This window comes from Dioscorea cayenensis, unplaced genomic scaffold (genome assembly GCF_009730915.1).
Source record: "Dioscorea cayenensis subsp. rotundata cultivar TDr96_F1 unplaced genomic scaffold, TDr96_F1_v2_PseudoChromosome.rev07_lg8_w22 25.fasta BLBR01001280.1, whole genome shotgun sequence".
Lineage (NCBI taxonomy): Eukaryota > Viridiplantae > Streptophyta > Magnoliopsida > Dioscoreales > Dioscoreaceae > Dioscorea > Dioscorea cayenensis.
In genome coordinates this window covers 48,785-68,852 of record NW_024087671.1, presented here as the reverse complement: position 1 = coordinate 68,852, position 20,068 = coordinate 48,785, and the positions used below count along the sequence as shown (strand labels likewise).

The 20,068-nt window shown below is 34.8% G+C and overlaps 4 protein-coding genes across 5 annotated transcripts; 2 read left to right on the top strand and 2 right to left on the bottom strand.

Annotated features, from left to right (window-relative positions):
- Positions 1–594: 594 nt before the first annotated feature.
- LOC120256065 (E3 SUMO-protein ligase MMS21) lies at positions 595–4,446 on the bottom strand. Of its 2 annotated transcripts, none has more exons than XM_039263830.1 (7): positions 4,302–4,446; positions 4,146–4,217; positions 3,958–4,068; positions 3,762–3,872; positions 1,668–1,807; positions 915–991; positions 595–847 (listed from the first exon to the last, which is right to left on the bottom strand). In XM_039263830.1, exons 1-7 carry the CDS (start codon positions 4,413–4,415, stop codon positions 705–707), a joined length of 768 nt encoding a protein of 255 aa, XP_039119764.1. In that variant the 5' UTR covers positions 4,416–4,446; the 3' UTR covers positions 595–704. The 2 variants fall into 2 exon arrangements, with proteins under 2 accessions (XP_039119764.1, XP_039119765.1); XM_039263831.1 differs by having other exon boundaries at positions 4,146–4,214.
- A 648-nt stretch (positions 4,447–5,094) lies between these two features.
- LOC120256072 lies at positions 5,095–8,004 on the bottom strand. Its single transcript, XM_039263838.1, is given in 5 exon segments — positions 5,095–5,818; positions 5,820–6,177; positions 6,601–6,705; positions 6,870–6,979; positions 7,539–8,004. Coding segments are annotated over 5 exon segments (1,395 nt in total). The 3' UTR covers positions 5,095–5,462.
- Positions 8,005–15,258: 7,254 nt separating this feature from the next.
- Positions 15,259–17,126, top strand: LOC120256064 (zinc finger protein NUTCRACKER-like). The gene is made up of 2 exons (XM_039263829.1): positions 15,259–15,652; positions 16,330–17,126. The coding sequence occupies exons 1-2, from the start codon at positions 15,568–15,570 to the stop codon at positions 17,103–17,105; spliced, it is 861 nt and encodes a 286-aa protein (XP_039119763.1). The 5' UTR covers positions 15,259–15,567; the 3' UTR covers positions 17,106–17,126.
- Positions 17,127–18,669: 1,543 nt separating this feature from the next.
- On the top strand, positions 18,670–19,689 carry LOC120256069 (protein N-lysine methyltransferase METTL21A). The gene is given in 2 exon segments (XM_039263834.1): positions 18,670–18,852; positions 18,854–19,689. Coding segments are annotated over 2 exon segments (660 nt in total). The 5' UTR covers positions 18,670–18,712; the 3' UTR covers positions 19,374–19,689.
- The last annotated feature ends 379 nt before the right edge of the window (positions 19,690–20,068 follow it).

Genomic DNA, 20,068 nt, shown 5'->3' with positions numbered 1-20,068 from the left:
TGCTAAAAAACTATAGTTTGAGGCTGTCTCATTAGATGGCTTTCTTCCCCTTTTTTTCGGAGGATTTTTAACCATAGATCACCTGTCGAGAGACAAGCAGGTTCGGAGATGCGCAATACTTCATGAGATGCACTATAAATGATTTAAAAAATCCTCTATCATACAATTCGCAATTCTCGATAGGAGGAATACATCATCTCTCACATAAATCCTATTACGATATTTTGGCACAAAAATTTGACTCTATGTTTTACCCATACCCTGATTTGTAATAATTATGGGGCTAACCAGCGGGTTGTTTTTTGAAAATTATTTCAAAAAAAAATAAATTTTTTTTTCTTTATAGTTTAAATTAAATTTCTACATTTTCAGTTATTTCTCGCACTTATAGTGTTTTTATTTTATTTATTGTTAATGTTCCCATTGTTTTTTTCTTTTTAATATCTCTTCAAATTTATAACTTACTTTGGTTGGCTGTTTGGCTTGGCATTTGGTATTTCTAGTCTTGAACACCAAAGCCATCAACATGGGCTTTTCCAAAAGAACATTACTTCATGACCTTCTCATTTCATGCCCTCACAAAGCAGCAGCACATAATTACTACATAATATTATTAGGGTGTTCTCATTGTTACAGACTTAACAGTGTTCTCATTGTCTCATTTTGAAAGAAGAGTAACTAATTAATCAATTTTTAATTTCTCTTCATTCATCATCGTCAAGTTCAGTGAAATCTTCGACCACAGTGGCATCTACTGCGGTGTTTTGAGCTGAACGAAGCTCATCGATCTCGATGAGAAGCAAATGATCACAGAGAATCCTTCCTGCTTGTAAAATCTTAGGGCAGCCTGAATGAAACAGAGATTGTTAGTGAACAAGTAATTATGATCTGGGAAAAAGGATAGCACAGATTACCTGCAACAGGGCATGTATTTTTTGTTCTAATGTGATGCATTATTGCATCTTTTTCATAAATGTGCCTGCAATCCATACTGCACCAACAAATGGCAAGTACTAAAGTGAGTAGAAATATGAGGAATGCAAATAAAAATATCTGCTAAGATGATTCATTTAAGAAAAAGGGGATATAACTTTTGCAAGGACTAAAATTACCAATCAACACCAAAAAAAAAAGGGTAAACATGAAAGTATTTGATACCAAAAAGACTGAAAAGAGGTTTGTAAAACTAGTTGGTGCATATCCAAGTAACATACCATCCAATTCCATCCAAGAGAGTAGAGAGAAAAAAATATATATAACCAGAAGTTAATAGTAGAATTGAGCAAATTTAAATTTATGCATATTTAGGAAATCATGAATTTCTTCAAAGACAATGAAGGATATGAGATAAGGATTTAAAAATAATAATAATAAAGGCTAGATATTTTATGTTGAAAGGAACAATCAGCCTTCAGTCTTCCAAAATGAAAAATTAAGCAAGACAACCGATGTGATCCCTTAAAAATTGTCATGATGAGCCATAAAGAGAAGGAAATTTAATCTAACAAACTCTCATATGAATAATCCTTACAACAGGAGAAGCTTGATTTATGAACAAGAATTGGGCATGGATTTTTAATGCATTTATTTCTTCCTTCCACAAGTAGTCAGCAATCTAAATTTCATTTTCAATTTGCTAAAGCTAACATGTTTACAGTCTACTTTACCCGCGAACAGGATTTTGCAGATTGATGACAGGCTTTCCAGTTATTGGGCATGTGAAATTTTTCAACGTTGTCTGAGTGGTGGTCATGACAATATCTTCCTGCTCTTCACCTGGCATTGGTTGTCCTGCATGGTGAACATTCTGTGAACTGTAGTCAATAATTATGCAGCACCAATGAAGCTTGTCGACGACAAATAGAAAAGGTTGGAAAGAAAACAGGGGCATAAGCTTGAATTTGGAAAATAGGGCTATCATGCAAGATTCAAGTAATTATTTGAACTCAATCCCAGCCTGGATAACAATATATGCTTGTGCAATTTCAACATGGATCAACAGTTACAAGCATTCAGTTCCTTATTACCTGGGGAAACAAATTAGATTTAATTCGGCAATAACTAAAATGAGCATACAGTAATATTAAGGTAATAGTATCCACCAAATTTGTTTGGAGATTCACTTTCAACCAAAGTATTATAATAGATGGACTAATGTTCTAATAAATGAAGTAACAAATGTACGACCATGAATGGTAAGCCATCTATGAAAGTAATCAAAAGATGTCAGAGGAAATTCCTTGGCATTATCATGATGAAGAGAATTCTTAATCAAACCAGACTAAGATTGCAGTACAATAAAATATTTTTATCCAGGTAAAATGCCCCAAGTAAAAGGTCTCAGTCATGCATATCTATTTCCTTGCCTGATTAAACATAAAAAAAGTAGTTTTTTTAACATGATTTTATATGCTAATCATCATTCTTAAAGCATAACACTTAAAAAGTGAGTTCTGCTAACGAATAAATATTTTCCTAAAGAGAAAAAATAATTTTTCCTGGGCAATAGAGGATGTGAAGAAGAAACGGCAGAAATAGATGAATAATAGTGACTAAAAGCATCTCCTACTTGTTCTAAAAATAAAATGTTAAGTATTTTTATAGAAACTTCAGGATATACCCTTGACGTGGACAATTCCATTCTGTAAGCCTTTCTAGCAAATAGTAGACTTTTTTAAGTTCATCTGCTTGGTGTTGCTCCCTCATGTAGGTATTACATTAAATTTCGCAGGCTGCAACACCTTGCTACTCAAGTTTCATAAAGCCAAGGCCAGCTAACAGTCGCCCATAAGTCCTTAACTACCAATAGTTTTAGGTTTCACAAATGAGTGTCCTGTGAGCATTTAATTATTGTGATTTTCTCCATCAGGAAAGGTCCACAATTTATCATCTTCATTCGCTATCACAAATCAAACCATCACCATCATCTAGCAAACTACTCAACAGAAGACAACCAAACCACACACAAGTTCCAAAGGATGCATTTTTCTTTTGAAGAATCTATCCTCCTCTTGGTTTCAGAAAATGGTGTTAACTATGTAACTCCACAAAAAACCAACAGGCCACATAGTAATTCACAATGTCCAGAGGTGCTTACTTCAACATATTCAAACAGAAGACAACGACTTTCGGGTCTATTGGTACACGGGTCACCGATAGAGCTCTTACCGAGTGGTGAGAGTTCGATTCTCGGCTGAGGGCACATTTCTGGGAGTTGTGAATAGTGGTTGTGTACGGGTGGTTCTAGCGCCCACGTGAGCGCAGCCCTGTCCCCACTTGTTCCACCGAGGCTTGTGCACGTCTCTGGGTCTCTAATGGGTTCGCCCCGCTCCTCTTTCCCAAAAAAACATATTCAAACAAAGCTAAAGTCACTCAAATATTATTATTTCATAGGAAGTACCATGTCATGATTGAGATGCATTCAAAAGTTCAATTATATTCCAGCAGCTGGAAACACTAGAATCAGGAGATGCTTCTCTAACATTTTAAGGAAACATTCAAAAGTTCAACTAAATACATTGATGAAGATTGTGAAGCCTTGCTCCCTTGCCTATTGAGAAGCACAAATGAGACATGAGATCATCCAAGGTCACATACCATGGCGCTAAGATTTCAATACCATTTAACCACATTCAACCAGAAAGGGTAAATGCAGCATATAATTCAAGCAAGATAAGTGATATCAAGATAACTTCATGCTTTTTAGTAACTTCAAACTTCAACAAAATTAAAATTGATAGTGCCAAACAAAAAGGACATACCCAAACAGCCTCCTTGAACTGCCTATAGAGAGGATTACTCTGGGGAGCACTCTGCGACGCGGCCTTGAGCCTCGCAGCCTCATCCTCCAGCAACTTCTTAAAATCCGTCACCTGCCATTCATCATATTCATCCAAAACATTCTATTATAAACAAAGAAATCCAAAATCCCCTCTTCCTACACAGAAAGAGAACAACCTGATCACTGGGTTGATACCGGCTTCCGACCTGCTGAATGGCGTCCGAGAAACTGGTGCAATCGTCATACGTCGCCAGAAGCTCCAAGACTGCATCTTCCAATTGATTCACCTGCAACAAAAGAAGAACCATTTGAATGCCCAGGTGCAAGCAAAGGTGTTTCTGCCCTAGCTGAGAAATCTTCACACCTTATCAGATTGCTGGTCCTTTTCCAGATCAACGGCGACGGCTTTGATCATACCTATTGCCTTCCGGATCTCCTGGCACAAGATAAATCAAGGATTAGGGTTTTGGGATGGTCTTTCTAGGCTTGATAGTAGAGCAAGAAGGAGAAGAGGGATTACAGCGACGAGTGATTGATTGTCGGAGGACAATGTCGCAGCGGTTGTGGTGATTCTAGCGGTGCCGGAGTTGCCCGAGCGCGAAGCGGAGGTGGAAGCGGCGGCGGTGGACGCCATCTTCCCGCCCTATTTGTCTTCTCGAGCCCGCGTTTCTTGAAAAGAGTAGTAAAAATTGGCGGACGTTTTTATATTTATATTTATTTCAAAAGGCTTTTTTACATTCAAATATTTTTTTTATTTAATTTTTATGTTATTATAAATTGAGGTTCAAATCTATTTATTTCTATGAGTTTAAAAATATTTTTTTTTTTCTAGAATAACAACAGTTAAAATTTAGTAAATAATGGGTAACTAGCGTTCGTTTGACGGTCTTGGTTAAAATTTTAAAAAATAAATCTCACTTTTATCTATGATTTTTGGGATAAACAACTTGGAAATCTAATGAGTTGAGTAATGGTAATGTTTTTTTAACTAATTATTTAACATATTTATTTAAACGATTAAATTTTGGTGAACCCCAGATTGGTAGTTTAATTAGTTAAGTACCTGGTTGGAGGAAGGGGTTTTATCCCCCAACCAAACAAACCCCTTGAGGAGTGATAAAAAGTCATTCTATTTATACATTTAATTTATAAATATAGTTTTTTTTCCTAAGATTCATAAAAATAATTGATTTAAAAGCATAACTCACTTGAAGCAAAATATGTTAAATTAATAAAACTAAAACACGCAAGAACTGGCTCAAATAACAGCTTTTTCTTCGCTTATGAAAAGCATCACAAGAGTATGCATTCCCCACAGTGAAGCTTGCCACACAACCATTTATGAATACAAACACTGAAATATATACCCAAAAACAAACCTCACATTCCTATAATGCTTTCAACTCAAGAGTCATCTTCCTTCAGAGTAAACTGTAAAAAAGGGCTTTGTAATCACACATTGGAAGATGCATATCTGTTATTGAGTCCCTCAAAAAGCTCAAATCTTAATTCAAACTGGTGTATCAAGCCCTTCCCGGCTTAAAATTCATGCAACAACAGGGCTATGTCAAAGCTAAGCGGAAGGATAGCACCGCGATGAAGGGTGATGTGTTGAATCTTGTGCTATACAAGCCATGGCTGAGAGCAACTAGTGGTCACACATTGGGAGCTCACTAAGGATTCAGAGTGTATCTAGCCATGAATCAAAGTCATCATCCATTGGTCTCAGCCCTGGTGTTGGTTGGGGAGGAAAATTAATAGAAGACACTGCCCCCTCTTTCTGTGGTCCCTGAAGATGTGAAGTTTGAGCGAGCAGATCATCAAGTGCATCATCCAAAGAAGTTGGAATTACAGTGCTCAAGGAATTACGGTTAGGTTTCATAGATGACGGAGCCACTGAATTTAATGAACTGGTGGTATTAGCAGTCTTGGAAATGAAACTATGGTTGAGCACACCATTGGAAGTAGAGAGGTTGTTCCCATCAAATGAGTCAAGGAGAATGTCCAACTCTGCCTCTGCTGCTGTTGCTTCAAATGCTACCAAATTTGCTCTGTTTTGGCTGATCAATATGCAAGTGAAGCTCTGAGATGCACTGCTGAGCTTCTCTTACACCAAAATCATCTATTGGTTTCAAAGCCTCATTTGGTTCTCCCTGAGTCACTTGTGCGGGAGATGCTGGGAGTTGATCAATCTCCAGAATCTCCACTTCTGGCCCCTGTGATGTTTTGCAATCCATAGAACTGTGGAAGCTGTCTATACTCTCCCTGTGCTCATCCTGTTTGGAATGCACATGACTTGGAGAGGCCAGTGCAGTCAAATCATGTTGGCCTTCATAATTTTTTAATCTTGCCGATTGCTCAGAAGCTTTGCTCCCTTCTGATTCATAACTACCATCCTGGCAAAACAACAGAATGCATTAGCTAATCATGATCCTCACCTGAAATTGCTTTCTTGAATATGATAACAAAAGCAATAAGAGGAAAGCAAATTTCGTGCTCATGCCAGTTCAATAACATGACAAAGTGTTGATCAGTGAATGTGGTTATCAATTGACTTTATTGTGAAAGAGTATCAAAGTTCAATAATAAACAACTCTATAAGATCTGTGCTGGAACTCTTTCGAGGCCCATTGTTTCACCAAGCATTTCACATTGCTTTCTCAATGCTCAAGTCACCTAGAGAAATTTCTCCAGTTTATACTACAGGACAGGAGCCCATCAATCAGCATGCAAAGAATTATCCAATTCAACAGAACTAAAAATGTATCTGCAAATGACAGGAAGCTACTTTAAGATATACTTGATAATTAAAAGCATACCAGCTCTTCAGATAACAGATCATCTTCAATAAATAGCCTTTGTGACCTTTTCAGCTTTGACAGTTGTGTAGCAAGTGCGTGCAAATCCAAGGAGAGAAAAGGTACCTGACATATGGGATCAGAATGTATAAATCATACTAAGACAACCACTGGCAAAGCATAGTCAAGACCATAATTCAATCCATATATGCCTAAGTGGCCTCAGCAGTACACCGGGATGACTACAAGGTAAATATTTTTAGTTTTTATTCCTGAAAATTAATCCATACCTCAAAACTTGACGCAGAGTCATCATCAACAACAAAATTGTCATCATTAGCCAAAGACAAAAGGCTACTCCCCCTCAACGATAGCAAGGAGCTCACTCCCTTCATAAAATCTAGACAAAAAAAAAAAGAAGCCATAGTTACCCAAAGCATGTTATGAAGGTTTTCAAAAACAAAACAAAGTATCCCGTGAGAAATGAAAACTACACAGTTAACGTAATTTCATTTCGAGCTTTCAGTTTCCATCATTCAAACATGGTTCCCGAGAACATGGATATATCAAACAAAACACAAAAGTAACAGGAATCCAACTAATGACACTCTCTGAGATTGTTTACTAAGAATCTAATACCATATAATTGCTCCGCAAGGCAATTTCACAATGAAATGGTTCTCAGTTCCCCCATATAACAATCAATGGTATATTGAGCTAGAAATTCAACCGCATTGATCTATTATCACTTCATCACAAACAAAACTTTCAGCTACCAATACGAACATGGTGAATAGACAAAATGAGAAACGATACTACACAAAAACACAAAATTTCCTCCCAAAAATCCCATCTTTCAGCCGAATAAGAAACAATTAAACCACTGCAATGGAACAATTGATGAAACATAGCAGGCAAGAAATACAGCAACTACACAGCAAAGTCAAGAAAAAACTCACTAACTGGAATCACATCCGAGGACGACGAACACTGTGAATCTTCTTCACGGTGTTCATCCGGCTGAGACCGCGCCTGCTCCAGTAACCAAGCAAAGTCAGCACCTTTGCTTTTGGGCAAGACTTCTCCAGGTATCTTGGCCGCAACAACGGTCTCAGCTCCCAAATCATCGTCTTCCTCATCGCTATATCGATCCCTATTGGATGGGAGGGCATCGGAGAGGCTTCTTGAGGTCTTCGAAGCAGCTGAGCTTTGGGGCTTCTTGCGGTGCTGGTGTCCATGCTTTCTCTTCGATTTCGCTAGGGATTTGGGATCCATCTCTCTCTCTGTCTCTCTGTCTCTGTGGCTCTTGTTCTCAATGAAGTCCTCTGAGATAGCCCAAGAGGAGAAGGCCCATGGGCTTTCTATGAGAGAATCTAAGAAGAGGCCATGAAGTTCTCTGAGATAACCCAAGAGGGGACGGCCCATGGACTTTGTCTGAGTAGAATCCAAGAAAGAGGCCCATGGGGTATGTGGACAGTGTCACGTGAATCTGATTAACCAAGGCTTTAATTCCTTGAAAATAATTACTCCCTCCATTCTTTTTTATCTGTCATGATTAACCGAATTTTATATACTAAAAAATTTAGTTATTTCATAAAATTTATAAAAAAATTAGTTATATTCCCAAAATTACCCTTAATTTATATCTTCACATTTGTCTTTCGTATTTAATTCCAATCAAAGAATTGAATAAAGTGTTAAAAGGTAATTTTGGAAAAAAAATAATAATATTTTTTTATATTAAAAAATAATAAATAAAAATGAAAGATTGACTTATGACAGATAAAAAGAATAGAGGAAGTAAAATATTTATGTTATTTAATTTTTGAGGTTTACTTTATGCAAATTAGAGAAATTAATTGCCATGGGGTAATTTTATAAATATGTTTATAAATTTTTTTTATGTGTGGTTTTTTACTCGTCTACTTATCCGAGTGAGGTAGTGATTCATATAAGCAACTAAACCTCTCTCAACAAATGTTTTAATTTTTTTAATATATAAATATTGGAACTTTAAATCACTTGCCTGCTAATCCAAACATAAATTATGTAAATAAACTCCTATTGGTCTTGATATTATCAAGTCCTTTTTGATTGAAATAATTTTTTTGTTTTAAAAAAATAATGGATAAACCGCTCAAAATATATTTTAAAAATAATAATAAATTGAAGAACAAAAATTAAGAGGACATGTGATACAAAAGTACTGAGTTATACAAAACCGTCATAAATGGGTAGATAACCAAATAGTCATAGGAGAGGATTTTTATAAAACAATTCTCTTAGAAAGTAACTGTCCAGGGGGATTATCTGCCCGTGGTCACTTTATCAATACAGAAATATCACAATGTTTAAATTAGAGCTCTCTCTAGTACTAGAAGAATTGTATTAGAAATCAAGGTTGTATTTGGTAGTTATTGTAGAATCCTCAACTTAAATCTCTTCAAATTTTAGGCGGTAGATAATTGAAAATAAATATATGATCAATTTTAATTAAGATCAAAATGGGTGAGATAAAACAATGATTGGATATGTGATTCTTCCTTTTTAACTATATGCTTTAGTCCGAAGATGTCCTAACTCCCGCGACCCATGTTGAGCTTTCAAGAATACCATACCTTATTTATAGAGGTTAAATACCTTTTTAATCTAAAAATGTGACTAAAGTGATTTCATCTCCACCATAACGTAATAAAAGACATGTTGCAGTGGTTTGTCACATGGACAATTTTGTTATTCCATATAAACCAAAAGAAAAGGACAATAAACTTTTATAGACCTTAGGTCTCATGCACCTCAGTTTGTCATTATTAAAAAAGCAATATATAGATCTAACTAAAAAAGCCTAATTGCACTCGAGAGTAGAGGTTTTCGAATCACCTTAAGCGTTTGAGAAAGACGGAACAAAAATGTTTTGGAGCCAACAAAATCTATTGAAGAGGTTTCTCAAAACAGATCAGCGATGGTGGAGATCTAACAAAAAAAATTACCAATCAAAGTCGATAAAAAACTTAGAGGTACAAAAAGAATAGACTATAAATCTTTATAGTACCATTGTCAAACCATCTATCGCAAAGTGGATGCTCCATCCTTGACAGTAGTAAGTAGATGAAAGCGAAAGGTTCATAAAATATGAGTGATCCTACCCATAAGCATGACTTCCAATTCTCTATTGGTGTGATGGAGGACTCCCACTAAAAGCAACACACTTTTGTAGTAATTGAAGTGAACGATCTGGGACCAATACCATGTCACCCTGGTTCAAAGTTCAAACCATTCACCATCATTTAGCTAGTACTTAGTCCCTAAATTCATTTAAAAAAAAATTAGAGAAATAGTCACGAACTATATAATTAAATAAATCTTAATCCAAATGCATATATATATTTATATTTATATCTTTCTTCTTATTAATTATTTCTTTATTCTAATATGACAGTAGAGTTAATTAGTGCATTATGATTAAAACTTAAAACTTTTTATTTTCCCTGGTTGGTAACTGACAAAGTAAATAATAAATATATATAGTTTAAGATAAGATTAAATGATTGATGGTATAGCACCTAAAACAAAACAAAACAAAAGGAGCCCATGGATTTGAAATCTCATGCCAGGCCATTTAAAGAGTATTTAATTGAAGAAATTAAAAGTGATGCACTATATATAATATTATAAGCATGCATTATGTAGCATTAACTTGTTTAAAAAAACAAAAATTAATCTCAACACTAAGCACACACCCATTTCCCTTCACAGTATTCCTTTATTTAGCTTTATCTTTTTATATGAGCATTATTTATTATTTATTATTTATTTATAGTTGGATCTTTTCCCATATGCTCCACCTCCACAATAAAAGATCCCACAAGGAAAGAGAGAGAATAAAGCGTTCCTTTTTGAGTTTCTTTAGCAAAGTTGATGGTTTGAATCAAGTCTTAGATTCATATCTTGGCATTTGAATTAAAAAGTTTGCCTTTCTTTTCCATCTCCCTCTCTCTCTTAAAAAAATGCAATAGTATTATTTATTTATTTATTTTAATAAAATTAAATAAACTACAATTTTTACTAACTAAGAAAAAAATTAAATATAAAACAATAATAAAATATAGTAGGTAAACAACACCAGATAAGGCCACATAATAAACCAAGTAATGGTGAAACTAAAGCTAAAAAAACAACACCAATGAAATAATAGGGAACGTTCATTATAGGTGGAATAGAAATAAGGGGTTAAGCCTTTTACAATGATTAATGATGAAAATTAGAGCCCTCATTTTAGTTGGGAGTCCTCAAGCTTGCTATTAATTAGAAAAATATTATTTATTTATTTATTAATTATTTTTCAAATCAAGCGCTTAATAATAATAATAATAATATAAATGAGGGGAGAAGGAGAAGGAAATGAAAAGGTCCAAAACTTCTCCCACACCAAAACAAAAGAAATCTAGAGAAGGAAACAAACATACCCATGGTGACAAGGGTTCTCTTTTCCCCAAGTTATAACTTGTTATTAGCTAGTAACAAAGAATATATGTTTAATATAAACATAGATATAGGATTCTTAGGATCATTAATTTAATTTAATTTAATAATTAATTGAAGAAATAAAAATGATGAAAATATACATACTAGTATAGGGTCTTGAGATGGGAATCAAAGTGTCGGAAAAGATATGGGAAAAGGAGCCATTGGGAAGCAATGAGAGAGCATTGGGTAAGGAGAGAATATTCTAAACACTAAGAGAGTTCATAAGCTAAATTCCAAAACACACATGTATAAAAAGAACTCCCTCTAAAGTAAAGCATCATTACCCTATAATTAACCTCTCAACAAAAAGTCAGCTCACAATCAGACGACTTCCTCAAACTTCCAAAAATTCACTCATTTTTTTTTTAAAAAAGAAAAAAAATTTCTTGATGTTTATCTTTCTTTCTTTTTCTCATCAAGATCTATGAATTCTTTATTATGTGATCTCTCTTCTTCATCACTTCTTCTTCTTTGTTTCATTTCTTGTTCTTTGCTTTTCATTAATTAAGCTTTGTAGTTATTGTTAATGGAGTGTGGAATGTTATATAACTAAAAACTATTTATTGATAAACAAGTACTAAGAGGGCAGTAATTAAGTTGAGGTATAAAAAAAAGGGCCATTGAAAAGAGTAAATACCAAAATGAAATACAAAGAGAATAAATAAATGCAATTACTTATATATGTTGTCTTGACTCTTGAGTGTTTATTGCTATATTTTTTAAGATGTAGTTATGTACCATCTTTGCTTAAATGAATTAAATGATTATACTAAAAGATTTTATGTATATGTGTATATAAGTTTGTGTTGTAATATATATATATATATATATATATATATAAATTGTACAGAAGTTGGTCGAAAACCAACAAACATGAGTATACTTGCAAAAACAAAATTATACTCAAATCTTTTATACTTCTTCTTTGATTTTTATTTTTTATTATTATACTTTATGCACTTTAACTTTGAATTTAATATGCTTTTGATTTAACCATCTTTAAGAAAATAATTAAATTTGCTTTGTTGAGGAGACAAAGCAAAATAATACTCTTAAATCTTTTTACTTAAATTTTTATTCTTTACTATTGTACCATGTGGACTTTAACTTTCAAATTAATAAACTTTCGTTTTAACCCTTTTTAACAAAAAAATAAAATTAAATATTTGCTTATAGAGGAGTTAGTCCAAAGCAAACAGTTATAGTTCACAAAACATAAAATATTCTCTTATATCTTTAAATTTGTTTTCTCTTCTTTCGATTTTTATTATTTATTATTGCACCTTGTGCATCTTAACTTTTAAATTTGATAAAATTTTAATTTAACCACTATTAGAAAAAATATATATATATAAACAACAATTCCTTTCCATTTCATTAATCAAATTAACACTAGACACTACTTCCCCTTATTAATTTAGTCATCCCTTCTTTCCAACTCAAACAAAACCCTAGCCATGTGTTCTCCTAGGGCAAATCAACCACCAAACCCTAGCTAACATGAACATGAGCAAGAACATAAACATGAAACTCACAACAATAAAGTACACACTTCTAACAACTCCCAGCAGTAACCATATCTAATACAGCAGTACTTCAAATACAAACAAAAACAAACAAACAAAAAAAAAACAACTAATTAAAAAGATAAACCCTGAAATGAAATAACCCTAATGAAGATCTAAGCCATGGATCTAGGTTCAAATTAAGTGAGAGACACAGTGGGCCTTTGAAGACAGTTATTCTCTGCTATCTGTCTTATCTGGCGTCTCCATGCACTGAACCTCCACGTGCATGCTGCCATGCATGGAATCAAAAGGACTAAAACTCCTCATCAAACTCCTCACAAACACCCCTTAAAAAAGAAAACAAAAACCAAAGAGAAAGATAACTCTTAATATATAGTATGTATATACTCCTCTTTAGACTTTAGTCTTTCCTATGGATCTAAGTTAACAATGATCTTGTACGTGTTTATTAAAGTATTAATACCTTTAGTTGATTATTAATTAACTTGTATGATTTGTCCCTTAATCCTCTCTTTATTTGCCTTGGGTTTATCACCTTGATTCTCCTCGTTTGTGTAAGTGCACATTCCAAGAGATTTATATTTATTTTACTTTCTTGGTTGCATTATGTCCTTGTATTTCTCTCTTGCTTCCCCGATGCTCAATATTGGTATTGAGGTTTAGTATAAAATATGTAATATTAACTTAATTAAATATATCATTCATATATATCTCTCATTAATTAACTGTATTAGCCGGCCATATAGTGTCATATATATTTCTTCATAATATATTTATTATTTTCTTTATTGATATATATAGACAAGACAGTAACACTCATCTCTTGCGTTGAGAGTGGTGCGGACTGACTTTTGGCATGAGAGAGCAATGAAATACAAACTCTCTCTCATTTGAGGCGTGGTCTTCTCATAATGTTATGTAAGCATAATCATTTGGAGGTTTTAGAAAATTGTCAAGTGACATAATAGTTTTTATGATTTTGATTGTGTGTTTTTTTTAAAAATGTTAACAATTAAATACTAAGATGTACATAATTAAATATAAAGTTAGTTTCCACGTAATTGTGTTCTTATTATGTGTGAGTTGAGCTTTGAATTCTTTTAATTTCTTCAGGTTGAACATAAACACGCAAGAAATTCTATGATAATAGATTGACCAAGACATTGTTGGTATGATTTTTATTTTTACTTTTATTTTTTGTTTTTTTGGTTGAATTACTTTTAAATATGGATTAGTTCAATTTATTGCAAAAGACTATTCATGTTTATGTTTTAGGGGCTTCAATGGTACATGGAATGCTTGGAAAACATGTTCAAACAAAGTTTATCTCTTCGTTTACGGGTGTTTTTACTTGTAGAAGAAAAAAAGCTTTTTAGGGCATTGCAAGTAATTAAACTCAACTATAATGACCATGGCATATATTATTTTTACAATATATTTTTAATCGCATATTGTTACTAATAATTTTGAACTTTTTTAGAATCAAAGTACAAATAGGAGCTTCTTTTAGAATATATATATATATATTTTTAAAGAAAAAGTGGATAAACCTAGCTAGGAGCTTCTTTTAGAATTTTCTTGACATTTTGACATTAATCCTATCATCCACTCTTATTATCAATGAAAATGAGCAATATAAATTATTAATCTAATTTAAAAGAAATTCAAAACCCTTACATAGTAAAAAATATGTGATTTATTTTTCCATTTGATTAATTAATGCATGCTAAAGATATATATATATATATATATATAGACATAAATCATACTTATAAACCAAGTGAATGTTCAAGATCATGAGCCCAAATGTCACACATCATAGGGATTCTATCTCAACACTAGACAACAAAAACACCAAATAAAAATTAACAACAACGTTAAATCATAAATACTAATATCCTAATCCTTCACAAATGAAGCTATACTCAAACCAATTAAGGACAATCTACATACAAAGCCCTTTTCAATCTCCATGCATTAACAAACATACAAAAAAATATATATATATATATATATATATTAATAAGGTTAAGTTGAAGAGATACATATTAGGCAAAAAGCCAAACAAGCAAATTATGGGATAATCATTCCTTAAGGGAAAGGCATTGAACTCACCTTTTTTCTCTCACCTCATCATATGTGTCATCATGCACCTTTGCCTCCCTCCCCCCACTAATACTAAATCCCTCCCAACTTTCACTTTTCACCACCTCTCATGACACATCCATTTCTATTCTATTCATCTCCTCACTACTCCCCAAATAATTAAACAAAGACATAAAAAAATAAAGAAAAAAAAAAACAATAAAGTTCTTCTCTCCTGTCTATTAAACATCACTACTCTTGGTTTCCTTACTCTCCTTGATATATACTTTCACACAACTACAAAAGAAGGTGTCTTTGTATTTAGAAAAGAACATCAAGAGAAGGAGTAGAAGAAGCAATGGCAGGAGATCAAACCATTTCCAACCCTCCACTTGTGAAAGAAGAAGAGAAACCTCCCAGGAACTCCAGGCAATGAATTAAATGTCACTATAGTTCACATATATATACAGATATATTATAGTTTAGCTTTAGTTTATAACCTTTAATGTATTGATGATTTTGTGATCTTGAACAGACCCAGAAGCAGAAGTGATAGCCTTATCACCGAAAACTCTTCTTGCAACAAACCGGTTCTTGTGTGAGATCTGCGGGAAAGGTTTTCAGAGAGATCAAAATCTCCAACTTCATCGTCGAGGCCATAACTTGCCATGGAAACTCCGGCAGCGAAGCACGAAGGAGCCGAGAAAACGGGTTTATGTTTGTCCGGAGAAGACTTGTGTGCATAATCACCCGTCGAGAGCTCTTGGAGATCTGACTGGAATCAAGAAACACTTTTGTCGGAAGCACGGTGAGAAGAAGTGGAAGTGCGACAAATGCGCAAAGAGATATGCTGTTCAGTCAGATTGGAAAGCTCACTCTAAAACTTGTGGTACTCGTGAGTATCGCTGTGATTGTGGTACTCTTTTCTCAAGGTATGTTCATCAAGTAATCTTGAGTTCTTAGCTCTGTGTTTGAGTTTACAGTGAGGATCAAATTATTTATTAACCAAGAAATAAGCTTTTCCTACTTGTTAGACTCGATCAAATTAATTAATGAAGTCATGATCTCTTCTTCTTGTTCTTCTTAGGCTTTCTTCTTCATGTTAGGCATGTTATTTGGCATTTTTTTAAAGTTATTTGTGATAGTTAAATGAAGGACATTAGTTGTTCCTCACTCTCTGTCTGTACATATACATATAAGAGCTCATGATAGACACTTAGTTTTTTTATAAAATATAAAAAAAAGGATAAGAACAAGACAAGGATGAGGGGAGAGAGAGAGAGAGAGAGAGAGAGAGATGCATGATGGATATGTTCCAATTCGTCTCTATCTTCTCATCAACTACAAACATCTCCATGGGAAGTGAACTGTGGAAAAGGTAAGCATTGGTTGTTAGTCAGTGTTTCTTGTTCTCTTCCTACATGACAAACACCACTAATAAACTCTATCATTTCACTAGGCTTTTACCATAAAAAGGACAAGCCCCACAAACTTAATTTTCCCCTTCTTATTAATGTTCTAATATTGCCAAATTAACATTGTCATCTTCATCCATCTTTCCATCTTAAACAAATTGTTAATTATATGAATGTCTCTGGTCTGAATACAGGAGAGATAGCTTTCATCACTCACCGAGCATTCTGTGATGCCTTAGCCGAAGAGACGGCTAGAATCACCGCCGCAGCCGGCATCAATGGCTTCCCTTCTATAACTAATCTTAACTACAATGGTGGCCTGATGAGGCCTAACATGGCTCACAACTTCTCTTCTTTGTTCAAACCGTCAATTGCTGGAGATTCCGGTCTTTCGCTGAGCAACAACATGATTTGTGCTGATCCCTTCACTTCTTGTTCCGACTATAACATGAGCTGGATTTATGGGAACAATAAGTTATCGTCTCCGAACTCCGGTGAGCTACCAAATGTTAGCAATCCACCGGAGAGCAGCTTCAAAGAAGCCGATACAATACATAATCTTTTAACTAGCATGCCTGTGCCTTCACTCTTCACTACTGCTCAGCTTCACAGTCACTCGACATCGGCCGACATGTCGGCGACTGCGTTGTTACAGAAGGCTGCGAGTATCGGCGTTACGAAAAGCACCGTTCAATCTTTTCCGGCAAGCATTGACATGAAGTGTCACCATGGTGGTAGTACTATGCCTGATACATTGCTTAACATGAACCAGAACATGGATTCAAATATTCACATAGAGAGCCTTATCAACAATGGTGTTGGCTTCATGAACGGCGGCGAAGACGATGATGTATATCCGGTGAAACGGAGAGCCATTGCAAGAGATGATCTTGGAGGACAAACTAGGGACTTCTTAGGTGTTGGTGGCTTCCAAACTCTTTGCCAACCATCAATCAATGGATGGATTTGATACCACTACTCTCTATCTATCCATGGAAAAGAGGAAGTAAAAAAATGAAGTGATGAAAAGGTGCAATGAGTGCAAGAAAGGATGTTTGAACAATGCTTTATTTATCTTGAAAGATAGATATCTCCATGCATATACTCTCTCATGGGACCATGAAAAGGCACTCACTTTAGGATGCTCACTGCTTTTGTTTTTTGGGAGGCAGGCAAAGGAGAATCCTCTTTTGTAGGTCTGCTATTACTAATTTGCTTTTCTTTATTGCATGTTTATATATATATATATTTATATATATGTATGTGTTCATTAGTTCTTTGTTGATCTAATGAAAACATGCATGCAATGCAGGGCAAGTGAAACTTTGATGGTGACAGAGTTTGTCTGAATGTTTACATTGACTTGATTTGATCTTTGGACATGAGCATGGTTTATATGTCATTCATGTTCTTCTTGCTTTCTGTTTTTTTTCTTCTTCTTTTTTTTTCTTTGTGTCTTTTCTTTCTTTAGTAATGGGGCCAATATGTTTGATGATCATGATGTCTCTGAGTTCTCTGAAGTGTGCACTGATTTGGAGCAATGGCAAATTAGAACTTGGGATGATGTTAGCTAATTAATGTCATATATTAGAATTTTAATTATTTGTGTAGTAGTTATATCTTCACATAAACAGTGTATGTTATGATCTATTAAAGAAACACAGTGCAAGAGTTTTGAGTTTAATGACATGAAAATAATTTCAGATTGAATGTAAATGAACCCAAACATACATCAACTTAAATAAATGATGTGCAATGGCAAGAAAGTGTTCTAAAGAGGAACTTGGGGAGGTATTTGATAAGTTAAAACTCACTGCACTAATATTACTATAAATGTTCTCTTCCATATACAAATGGATATATATATGTCTGTGATCTCCTCACTGAAACTAATTTTTAGAATATATGGCTCGAAAAGCACATCCATATGTTCAATCAATACCTTCTCCCATCATTTTCATCCTTCTAAAAGTTGATTACACTTTTTTAATTTTTCGGATATGGATCATATCCTCAAGACGCTAAAAATCTTTTTTTTTTTAATTAACAAAATTAACAAACAACAAAATAAAAAATAAGCTGGTACAAAAATACACTAATTATGGTGACTTGACTAATCTCTTAAAAATAACCTCCACTATGCATCTTTGAGAGAGAACAAGAGGTTATTCTCACACAGAATTTATAATCTAAGAGGTTCAAATTTGAGACCTCTCCATCGCAACCACAGATAGTTATCGTGCCCTTAAAAATCTCAAGTACTATTTATTTTCTACCTTTTTAGTTTGTTAATATTTATTCATTTCTCTACCAAAAAGAACTTTCAAGGCTATGCATGCCACACCATCATGAAAACTTTACCTTAATTTTGAAATTTATCTTAACATCTCATTATATAATCCTAACTAAGGGTATAACCGTAATTTAGGTAGTCTAGATAATATTAATATTAATTTAATAGCAATGAAACCTGGGCCTCAAAAACTTTTCTTGGGCTAATGGCCCAATACAAGCTCAGCTCGATAAAAGCCCGTTCCCTCCATCTCTCTCCATCGCGGTCTCTCTCACTCCCCGCCAATGCGCTTCACCGACTCGCCGGCGATAACCCTCGCCATCGGCGGCGCCGACCTCGTCTTCGAGCAGGACAATGGATCCATGCATGTCGGCACCTCCGTCTGGCCTTGCTCCCTCATCCTTGCCAAGTTCTTCGATCGCTGGCTCTCCGTTACCCAGCCCTAACTCCTACACCGACCTCCTCTCCTTCTCCGGTAAGCGCGCTGTCGAGCTCGGCGCCGGCTGTGGGCCTGCTGGCCTCGCTCTCACCCGCCTCGGCCTCGAGGTAGTCCTCACCGACACCGCCCCTGTCATGCCCGCCCTTCGCCGTAACCTCAAGCGTAATCGCCCTAGCCTTCCCCGCACCCCCAAGATCGCCCAGCTCTATTGGAGCAATCAAGCTCAAATTCAAGCACTAAAACCCCCTTTTGATCTTGTCATCGCTGCTGATGTCGTTTACTTGGAGGAATCCGTCGAGGCTCTTGTTTCCACTATGGAGCAGCTCGTGAAGCTAGACGGGGCTGTCGTTCTTGGGTACCAGTTGAGGTCTCCGGAGGCGCATCAGTTGTTTTGGGAGGTTTGTGGAAGGGTTTTTCCGGTGATTGAGAAGGTGCCGCATGAGGATCTCCATCCCGACTATGCCTACGAGGAGACTGATTTGTTTATTCTCCGAAAAAGGAAGTGAATTTCTCTAAGGTATGAAGTTTTTAATGCATTTCTACTCATAAAATCCATGAAAAGTTGGAACTTTCTTATTAGTAAGGTTTGAGTTCCTTCCAATTATGTGATGCTTGAGAGTGTCCTGTTATGCGTTTGACTGCAAAGTGTTGTCTTTTTGGGTTGTGAAATTTTGATTATCTTGCAAGCATTGTGAAGAATGCTGATTTTATTGGAACTAGGTGTCATTGCAGATGTTGTTTGCAATGACGAGTGCTCTGGATTGTTGCTTTGTCAGATTTTAAGATCTATATAATATATATTGAGAGTTGTTGGCTTCTTGAGATGTTGTTCTTGTTGTTGAATGATCATTGTTGATCATCATGCCTGTGTTTTATATCCTTTGTTATGCATGAGAATTATCCTTGTTTTTTATGTTACGTTATATTGATTTTAGGCCTTATTAAGTGCTTGATATCTTTGCTCTCATGCAATATGTAGTTCCCATTGAGAATAGTTTTGGAATGTTGTGAACTTCTGTTATGATCCAGTGTTGGAAATTCAAAGCTTTTCCGGAAAACTCAATACAGATAGTGTTACTGGGCTTAAATTTTCTTGCTAATGCATTTAGGAGCATGCTTTTCTATCTTGAAATTTATTAAAAAAATCCATTATTCATTATATCTTTACTGGAAACTCTTTATGGTGTTGGAGAAATCTATC

Excerpts from the sequence above, each read along its gene's own strand:
- LOC120256065 (XM_039263830.1), bottom strand. The coding sequence starts at position 4,415 with ATGGCGTCCACCGCCGCCGCTTCCACCTCCGCTTCGCGCTCGGGCAAC. Across the intron at positions 4,218-4,301 it reads ACAATCAATCACTCGTCGCT|GAGATCCGGAAGGCAATAGG; the intron begins GTAATCCCTCTT and ends ATCTTGTGCCAG. Across the intron at positions 848-914 it reads AAATACATGCCCTGTTGCAG|GCTGCCCTAAGATTTTACAA; the intron begins GTAATCTGTGCT and ends TGTTTCATTCAG.
- LOC120256064 (XM_039263829.1), top strand. The coding sequence starts at position 15,568 with ATGCTGTTCAGTCAGATTGGAAAGCTCACTCTAAAACTTGTGGTACTC. Across the intron at positions 15,653-16,329 it reads TGTGGTACTCTTTTCTCAAG|GAGAGATAGCTTTCATCACT; the intron begins GTATGTTCATCA and ends GTCTGAATACAG.